The sequence below is a fragment of the Giraffa tippelskirchi genome, chromosome 3 (assembly GCF_054371585.1).
Source record: "Giraffa tippelskirchi isolate mGirTip1 chromosome 3, T2T-mGirTip1v1.2.pri, whole genome shotgun sequence".
Taxonomy (NCBI): domain Eukaryota; kingdom Metazoa; phylum Chordata; class Mammalia; order Artiodactyla; family Giraffidae; genus Giraffa; species Giraffa tippelskirchi.
The window spans coordinates 34,492,951-34,502,814 of record NC_137277.1 but is presented as its reverse complement, the minus strand read 5'-3'; the positions used below and the strand labels follow the sequence as shown (position 1 = coordinate 34,502,814).

The window sequence follows — 9,864 nt, the reverse complement described above, 5'->3', positions numbered from 1 at the left end:
AGGGGTGGTCCCTGGTGTAAGCCCCGCCATGAGGGCAGCAGTGATACCCCGCAGCAGAGACGATACAGGTCTCAAACGGCCGGACAGGCTAAGGGGAAAGCAAGGCTTTCCTGCAGCTTTGGGCTCCCCTCAAAGTCAGTTCAGACCCAGCTGGACCATTTGCCAGATCTAAGACATCTGCCAAACTCAGCGCAGGAAATCAGCCGGCTCCCTGTGGAGCACTGACCCAAGGTGGTTGGAAGAGTCCATTTTAGAGACTGGAATGCTGAGGCACAAGGAAACAGATTCCCATCAGGGACTTGGGGGCCAGCAGAATTCAGTCAAAAGCCCACACTCGGCTGGGTGAGAGCTCCCCAGGGTCTGGCCGAGGAGGCTCCCACATTTCTAAAGGCCTCCCCCACGCCTCCACCTGCCAGGGCCTGAGACAGCACTGTGGATGGGGGCTGCCCACTCATGGTAGAGACACACCTGGGTTTCAGATTCTGTTGAACACAGCTCTGTCCATGTTAAGACTAAATAAAGATGTGTAAGAAATACACCAAGAAAACCTAGGTGTGAAAGGACAGACAGCCCATGTGAGAAATACAGCAATGAATTAATCCACCCAAACACTGTATCCAAGTGGAGACTTGACCAGAGCATCTCACCCCCACCCTCACGTCAGGGTGGATGTGGGCATGCAGGTGGCGAGGGCCCTGCCTCCAGCCCTCCAGCCCACCCAGCAATCGCCCCCTTCTTGCCCTGGGGACCCAGGATGTAGATATTGTACAAAAGTTTCTAAATCCCTTCTTTTCTTGCACTTTTTAATTTAAGGGGGTGAGATCACAGGTGGGAAGCCCCCCACAATAAAGTCTGTCAACGTTTGGGGAAAAAAAAAAAGTGGAGACTCGTCAGGCCAGCAAGTCTGGTCTGCAAAGACGCAGATGCCTTCTGTTACTGCAGGCAGTTGGAAGGAACTCTGAGGCCATAAGAAGCAATGAAAAGAAAGAGGAGCCTTGGCCCACTTTTCAAAAAAAAACGGGGGACACTGCACTTACCTTCAGCAGGGCTAGGTTAGAAAACCCAGCTAGATAAAAGATGACCTTGAACTAGTCTATGCCAAGAGGCAGGGAGTACCAGCCACAGGCCAGCCGGCAGTTCTCAGAGAACGGGTCAGGAGAGAATCCAACACTTCTCAAAGCAGAAGGACGGTCTGGAGTCCTGCAGGAGCCCCGTGGAAGGAGGGTCCAGGGCTTTGCCAGGAGCAGGTGTCCTGGGGCTACTGAAAACTAAGCTTTAGTTACAGTTGTTGATAATCACGAGGCTTCAACAGAACAGAAGCACCAGTTGTAACCAGGTACCCGGATTCCTTTACGCGGTACACCTTGCCTGGAGAATTCCATGGACAAAGGAGCCTGGCGGACTACAGTCCATGGTGTCACAAAGAATTGGACACAACTGAGTGACTAAACAACAAGAGACTTTAAATGCTTATGATTAGTAAATAATCAGTTCAGTTCAACAATACTTATGCTGTTGTTTTAATAAAGTTACTTTCATTGAAAATGCACCCAAGGTAATGGGGTCTCGCTGCTCTTTCTATGCTTAGAGTTCTAGCTGTTCATGCCACCTATCCAGAGCCCTTGAGTCACTCCGGGACCCTGCTCCTGATGCTTCTGTGGGGCATGGGTGGGGAGGGGAGGGGCCAAACCCAGCTGGAAAAGGCCACGTGACTGCACCATGTGTCCTGATGCAGCAGACCCTGAGTGGCTCCGCCCAGCCACTCGAGATGCCTTGCCAATTTCGGGCTGCCCTTCAGTTCAGAGTGGGGTAGGTGTCTCCCGTGAGAAGCCCACCCAGAGAAAGCCAGGGTACGGGGGAGCCTCCCTGCCCGGCACTGCTCCAGGCCTGGATGACAGATCCCATGGTCTCAACCAACTAGCTTCTTCCGCCCATCCCGTCCCTGGGTCCAGAGAAGTGAAGCCACTGGTCCCATGACAGTAGTGTGGGGGCCGGGCCTTGAGCGCGCTCAGCCGGAAGGACAGAGGCTGCTGTGTGAGGACCTGGGCTCCACGTTTGGCTCAGAAAGGCCTTCCCCATGTGGCTGAGCCAGAACTCTGGCTCAAAGATGCCCTACGAGTTGCCGGGGCTCCATGCTGAGCAAGTCAAGAGGAGGTGAGAAAGTCAAACAGGCCTTCAGTGCCACCTCCCATGAGCCCCGAAGTGGGGGACTCCAAGGAGACGCTGTTTATACAGATTTGGGGTTTAGTACAACAAGATGGGTGGATTCTTGCTCTTCCATTGGGGCATCCATTGGCAACCGCCCCGCCCCCCGCCCACAGAGAAAATGCCTCCAGGGCGCCTTAGGGTCCAAGCCACCCCCCGCCCCCCACTGTCCAGCCTGGCCCCTCTGCGGGTGTCTTGGCCTTGACACCAGCCCGCCTCCATGTCCTCTCTTCCGCTACCCTGTCCTGATCCCTACAGTGGGGCTCCTGCTCACGGCTGCCCTGCTCCCCTCCCTCTAGTCCCCAGTCTGAACACGGCTTCCAGGGCCTCGCCAGGTCTGCCCGGTCTGGCTGCCCAGGAGGTCAGCGGGCACTGGGGTCCAGTCAGACAGGAGAGCCGCTGCTGTGCCCTGGCTCACTCTCACGTCCTCACGACAGTTGGCACTGGGTTGGCAGCATGGGAGAGGATGCCTGAGGCCTGGACACAGAGACCACATGGTCCAGTGGGTGTAGACTATGCTGAGCCGCTCTGGGTGCTCTGTGCCGACATGGGCTGACTCACCTGGTCCTCATGGCAGCCCTGGAAGCAGGAGACCATCTTCTCTCCATTTCCTAGAGGAGGAAATGCAGGCCCACACAGGGCACCTGGCCTGTGGTCACACAGCTGACGAGCAGTGTGCTGGTCACTGGGGCCGTCGCTGCCGTCAAGGCTCTCAGTCTTCTGGGCACTTCCAGGTCCCCTCGCTGAGCAGGGCAGGTGACAGTCCAGCCAGTGAGCTGTGAGCAGAGCTGACGGCTTCCCTCCTGGGCAGAGCGTTCCACGGCTGGCGCGAGGGTGTCCAGAGTTCCCTTTCTTCTGCCAGAGCCACGGGGCTGTCCCCTTGGCCTGGGTCTGGGCCCCCAGCTGAGCTACGTGGATGAGCAGCAGCGGGGAGGCCCTGACACTGGGACGGATCTAGGTGTTCGGGATTTGGGGGGGGTTGTGACTGCAACACTGTCCTGGGTAACACGGAGCCGAGTCCAGGTACCACCTGGGCAGGCCAGGCCCAGGGCTAGACCGCCTCCCAGGAGAGCGCTGTGTGTCACCATCACACACAGCAGGTGGAAGTGGGACTGCCCAGGTGGTCTGGAAGTGACCCGGGCCCTTGAGGGGAGAGCTGTCAGAAAAAGGGTCACCCACCCTTTGCAGTGACTTACAAGAGCCCGAGCATGGAGCCAGGGCTCCCCTGACGGAGGCTCGGGGTCTGGACCCAGGTTTTCCCTGCTCACTGCCATCTCAGGTCTTGGGGTCCCAGGAGATAATCTGTGCCAGGGGCACACAGTCCTCCTGTGCCCATCTTGTAGTCTCAAGGGAATCCCCAGAAGACCCTGCACCCCAAAACTCCCCTCCCACACACCCGATCTCTCCTCTTCCAGTGAAATTTTGTGCTTGGAAGCCACCCTAATTTTTCTATCACCAACCCCAATTCTTTCTCCTTGAGCCATGGATGGCAAAACAAGGCCTGGCAGCCCCGCTTGCCTTCTGATGGCCAAGGAGGAGGGCACGAAGCTTGGCCCTCCACCCCTTCCCACTTGGATCCACCGCTGCCCTTGCGGGCCTGGCACCCCACTCAAGGTCTAGCCCATCTGTCTGCCCTCATCATCACACACACATACACGTGTGCAATGCGTGCAGTGCACACTCATACACACGCAAGGTTGTCACAGCTGGTTTGCTGTTGTTCAGTTGCTAAGTTGTGTCTGACTCTTTGCAACCCCCAGGACTGCAGCATGCCAGGCTTCTCTGTCCTTCACTATCTCCCTGAGTTTTCTCAAACTCATGTCCATTGAGTCAGTGATGCCATCCAAACATCTCATCCTCTGTCACCCCCTTCTCCTCCTGTTCTCAATCTTTCCCAGCATCAGAGTCTTTTCCAATGAGTCGACTCTTCGCATCAGGTCAAGGCCAGTTTAGAAGCCAGAGAAACGCCCTGTTCTGACTGCGGAATCACACCTTTCTTTGAACCCCACGTGGTACTTTCCTGCCTAATCATTCCCATCTCCTCGCCTGGTTCACCAGACTTGATTCCACTGCTGATAGAGATGCATCAGCTTTGGAAAAGTGGTTTACTACATCAAGGGAGGAAAAAAGCACGTGCTTCTAGGTTCAAAGGTAGTTCCCAAAGTAGAGTCCAGAGATACTTCACCACTAGGAGTGGCAAGCTTGGGGGGGATGGGGAAGGGGGCAGTTAACACAGAGCCCTGCCTGCATCACAGCTCCTTCCTCCCTCCAAGACACACATGGCCTTGGCTGCTTGCTGGTCTCCCATGTGGGCATGTGACTGCCCGGAGCAGACTAGACACTCCAGGTTATAAACTGCCAAGAATTCAGTTGGAATTCAGCATCATCCCACAGGGGCTGGGGACACTGCAGGGGTGGCCGGAATCCACTGGCGGCCAAGGGGCAGTGAACTCTGAGGGATCTTGGGCTAGCACTCTAGTGACCAAGGCAGAACCCCAAAGAGCCATCCTGCTTGATACCTCCAGCAGAGGCACCACCAGGTTTGTTTTTGCTGAAGCAACGCACGGCGAGGTCAGAACTTTGGGGGAATTTATTGAGAGCGGCTTTCGGGTACCAAGAGGATGCTCAGCTTTATTCCATCACTGGCAGGTGTCCTGGTTGGTGGTCCCTTGATGGCCACTAGTTGGTTGGCCAGACTGCAACCACCACGATGGCCACGAGCAGCAGTAAAATCACCATTATCATCCCTGAAAAACAGAAGCATACAAGACCCCCTGTAATGCTTTCCACCAGCAGAGCATCACCTCTCCCCTGAAGTATCTTCTGAGACAGCGGGGCAGTTCTCCAGGGAGCCCCAGTGTGTGTCAGGGGTGTCAGCAGCCTTTGGCTCTGCAGGCAGGAGGGAGGGGCTCCAGGGACCCCAAAGGGCTACCATCTTGCCACCTGGAGAGTTGTGCCGGCAAAGTGCCCATGCTCCTGACCTGGTAGGGCCTCCCCATTCAGCCCCCCTTTGCTCTGGCTTCTGTGTGCAACTTGGCCATGTTTTGTGTCCTCATTAATGAGGGTGTGATAAAGCAAAGGGCTTTAGAGTTTGCAAAGAAATACTGATTCTAGAATCCATTTTCTTCCCATCCACACAGCTTGGCCTTTTCTTCTTGGGCCAAAGAAACTTATGTCTTCTATCTGGAAAGAATTCTGAGAGAGGGACCTTTGCGTTACTTTTTTTTTTTTTTTTTTTAATATTAATATTCTCTAGTTTTACTTCAACTTTTTGGCTGGGGACCACAATGAACTCCTGGCCAGTCTGATCCCTGCGTCCAGCCAAGGCCACCCCGCCTCCCTCGGTTCACACATCTGGACCTACCACTGCCCATTCCTTCAATGCAGATGAAGAGCGAGGGGCCAGGAGGACTCAGACCATTTACCCGACGCCCTCACCACCTTCCATGTTGACTTCTCTGGTGGGTAATAGGTGCTTCCTTCACCCTGGAGGCCGGCATGGTGGTGGCACGTCAGAGACATGGCACGGCCGTGACAGAGCAAGCACTGAGAAATGAAGGATCCCTGAGCCACTGAGGCTCTGAGAGGGGAGTGAGAAGCAGATGAGATGAAGCACGAGAAAATGCCCTACAAACTATTGGGGAGTCGGGGGTCACGTGGCTGTTTGGCCCACCAGGACTGCCCACCGCAGGCTGAGGAGCTGTTTTGGCAAAGGTCAGGGTCCCGAGGGTTCAGCAACTTATTCTCTCTTTGGAAGCCACTAACACGTTCTTGATCTTATTAGCAAGATAACCACTGGCCACATCTGGCTTCAGGAACTAAAGAGCCACGTGTGGCCGATGGCTACTCTACTGGACAAAGACAATACAGGACAGACATCTCCATCATTGTAGCAAGTCCCATTGGGCAAAATGGACATACTGTGTGGCGTTCTGATTATTTTGTTTACTGCCATTCATTTCCACACACAACTGTTGAACTGACGAAGGACTGAATAGCTGCTCAGTGTGTTTCCAACACTCATGCCGCACTTGGACAGCTCCCCACGTGGGGAATTCTGTTTTCTTCTTGAGTTGGTGTTGTTAAATTATATTTTTGGGGGAAACTGCCCATTTTTTCCTGAGTATCCAAAATTACTGGCGTAAGGCTGTTCATTAGATTCTCCTATAATTTGGCACTACACTCTGTCTCAGCCCTTTTTATTTCTCACACTACCTGCTTGTGCACTTTTTTCCCCCCAACCTTGCCACACACGAGCCTTTTTATGACTCTTTTTCGAGAGCAAGTTTGACTTTGCTGATCACTTCTCATTTATTAATTTCTGCATTTACTTTTATTAATCCTACAATTCAGACTTTCTTTGGATTTCGTTTGTTTTTTTTTTTCCTTGAACTTCTTTACTTGAAAGTTAATTCATTTTCCACTTTCCTCTAAGTAGCACCACTCTAAACCTACAATTTTTGATATAAACTAATTTCATTGTTGCTAGTTTCTAAATTCTATTATTTATTTGCTTCCCTAGGTGGCATGGGGGATCTTAGTTCTCCAGGCAGAGATCAAACCTGTGTCCCCTGCAGTGGAAGCACGGAGTCTTAATCACTGAACCACCAAGGAATTCCCTCTAAATTCTAAATATTTAAAAATTTTCAACAATGTCTTCTTTGGCCTAATGATTATTTAGAAGTGATTTTAAGATTTCCAATTTTACTGAAACAAGCTTATCGAAATACACTTCTTAAAAATTCTGAGACAATGATGGTGGTGGTGGTTTTAGTTGTTAAGTTGTGTCCGACTCATGAGACCCCATGGACTGTAGCCTGCCAGGTTCCTCTGACAATGATACATGTACTATATTTTGGTGTGAAAACATTTGTGATTTCTGTGAGTGACAAAATCGCAAGCACAATTAGTCCTGCTGTGGTTTGCTGCCTACTTTCTTAATTGAAGAAAAGAAATGCTAAAGCTCAATCAGAGGTTTGTGAAGATAAGAATGTAGATTTCTCATCCAAGTTCACGGACTCCCTGAATTCTATCCACAGGTGCCCAGGGTTCGATGTAATTCAGGCTGGGTAAATTTTAAATCCAACCCAAGTAAGCAGAGCGTGCTCATGGTTTTAAATACTGAGGAAGGAGTAAAAACTTCACGGCAAGCTTCCCTGTCACCTCCCTGTAACACTGGGTGCACTTTTTCTAACATGCCTTCTTTCTCCAATGAACCAATATTCTGAGAGCACTTCCTCTTGAGGACGTATGATTTTTTTTTCTTCTCTCTTCATAAAACCCAAGCCTCTACGTCAGGAGTCTGCAAACTGTGGCCCACGGGCCATATCTGGCTTGTGGCCTCTTTTTTGTACAACCCACAAGCTAAGAGTGGTTTTCATATTTTGAAAGGGTTGTCAAAAAAGAAATAGGAGGTGTGACACACTGTCTGGGGTCTGCAAAGCCTAACGGGCTACTGTCTGGCCTTTTACGGTATCTGCGGACTCTGCTCTGTGTCACTGCGGCCGACGATGACCTCAGGGACTGGGCTCTGGTTCTCTCTCCACTTCTTTCATCTGTGGATTTCCTTTCTTCCTTGTATTAATAAACGCAGCCATCCATTAACACTTGAGGGGGTGGTGTAATAGTTCATCTAACAGTTCAAGATGCTTGAAGTAAGGGGGTGTGTGTGTGTGTACATATGTATGTATGTATGTGTGACTATTATCTCAGTTCATCTTGCCAGAACCAGAAGAACACATTTTTTCATTCATTTCTCCCTCCAGAAACATCTTCAGGTTGACCAAAGCCTCCACTTGGGCAGGAATCCCACTACTTCTTGGCTGGGGGAAGGGTTTATATTGTGTAATATCTTTCCTTTAAAAATAATGGAGATGGAGGAAGCAGATGGACCAATGGGAAGCGGCAGGATAATTTCTGGCCCTCTCAAGCCCAGGCTCACCCTGAAGATGAGGGAGAGGACTGCATTTTTTGAGGAAAGAGGAGAAAATGGACTGAGTGGTAGCTGGGAGGGCACGTGGGCCTGAGAGGCTGCCCCTGCGGCTCTGGTCTAGACCGAGGCTGCGACGCCCCAGAGGAGAGGTTCACAAATGGCCCCAAATTTTCAAATCAGAGTGATTATGGAAAAAGCAGAACAAGTGATAAGGACCAAGGAGTCAAGAACAATAACAGGCTGGGAAGGAGAAAGCACACATCTGGTTTGAGTTTCCATGCGTGAAGCCTGCAGTCCAAGGGGAGTGGCCTCGGGCATCCGTAGTCACCAGCATCTCCTGCTTGGGTCACTGCAAGAACTGACCTGCCGCTCCCTTTACCTGATCCTTTCCCCTCGAGTGAACTGGAATGGAAATCAGATCAGGCTGCTTCCTGGCTCAAAACTGTCGAATGGCTTAAAATCCACACACTTCATGCTATTTGAAGGCCCTGGGCTATCTGCCCTGGGACCCCTGAAGCCACACCCTGTACCTGTCCTCAGGCCACCCTGGCCTCCGGGTCCTCCCAGGGGCCCTGTGCCCTGCCTCCCAGCCTGTACCCCTGCTGTCCTGAGGGCGCTCTCTCCCGGCACCCCTGGCCTAGTGAATCCCTGCTCATCTTCCAAAACTCAGCATCAGTTTCTGGGCCTCGAGGAACCGCTTGGTGACCTGCAGTGGACCTTGTCCTCTGTCTCCTCAGTGAACCTTCTTAATCTATGATTTAGGTCCTCAGTTAGTTACTCTTTGCCTCTGCCATCAACACAGGAGCATCCACGGCAGGGCCTTTGCTCAGCGGGTTCACCACCACGTCCCCAGTGCCCGGAGCAGGGCTGGCACATGAAAGAGGCACAAGATGTTCTTCTTTCTATAAATGAATACATGGGGATCTCCCTGGTGGTCCAGCGGCTAGGACTCTGCACTCCCAATGCAGGTGGCCTGGGTTCAATCCCAGGTGAGGGAACTAGATTCCACATGCCACAACTAAAGATCCCGCATGCCACAATGAAGACCCAGCACAGACAAATACATAAAAATAAATATTTCCACGAAACTAAAAGACACTTGCTTCTGGGAAGACAAGCTATGACAAACCTAGACAGTATATTAGAAAGCAGAGACATCACTTTGCTGATAAAGGTCTGCCTAGTCAAAGCTATGGTTTTTCCAATAGTCATGGTATGGATGTGAGAGTTGGACCATAAAGAAGGCTGAGCGCTGAAGGATTGATGCTTTTGCACTGTGGTGCTGGAGAAGACTCTTAAGAGTCCCTTGGATAGCAAGGAGATCAAATCAATCCATCCCAAAGGAAATCAACCTCGAATATTCATTGGAAGGACTGATGCTGAAGCTGAAGCTCCAAAACTTTGGCTATCTGATGCGAAGAGCTGACTCACTGGAAAAGACTCTGATGCTGGGAAAGACTGAGGGCAGGAGAAGAAGGGGTGACAAAGGATGAGACGATTGGATGGCATCATCAACTCAACAGACATGCTGCTGCTGCTAAGTTGCTTCAGTTGTGTCTGACTCTGTGCGACCCCACAGACGGCAGCCCACCAGGCTCCGCCGTCCCTGGGATTCTCCAGGCAAGAACACTGGAGTGGGTTGCCATTTCCTTCTCCAGTGCATGAAAGTGAAAAGTGAAAGTGAAGTTGCTCAGTCATGTCTGACTCTTAGTGACCCCATGGACTGC

General features: G+C 51.7%; 1 protein-coding gene across 2 annotated transcripts in view; it reads right to left on the bottom strand.

Annotated features, from left to right (window-relative positions):
• Positions 1 to 4,777: 4,777 nt before the first annotated feature.
• The window catches only part of STX8 (syntaxin 8), a 201,449-nt gene continuing 196,362 nt past the window's right edge, over positions 4,778 to 9,864 (bottom strand). For both annotated transcript variants that reach the window (XM_081578362.1, XM_081578363.1), the window contains exon 8: positions 4,778 to 4,952. In XM_081578362.1, the coding sequence (XP_081434488.1) occupies positions 4,885 to 4,952 (68 nt within the window). In that variant the 3' untranslated portion in view covers positions 4,778 to 4,884. The remainder of the gene's footprint in view (positions 4,953 to 9,864) is intronic.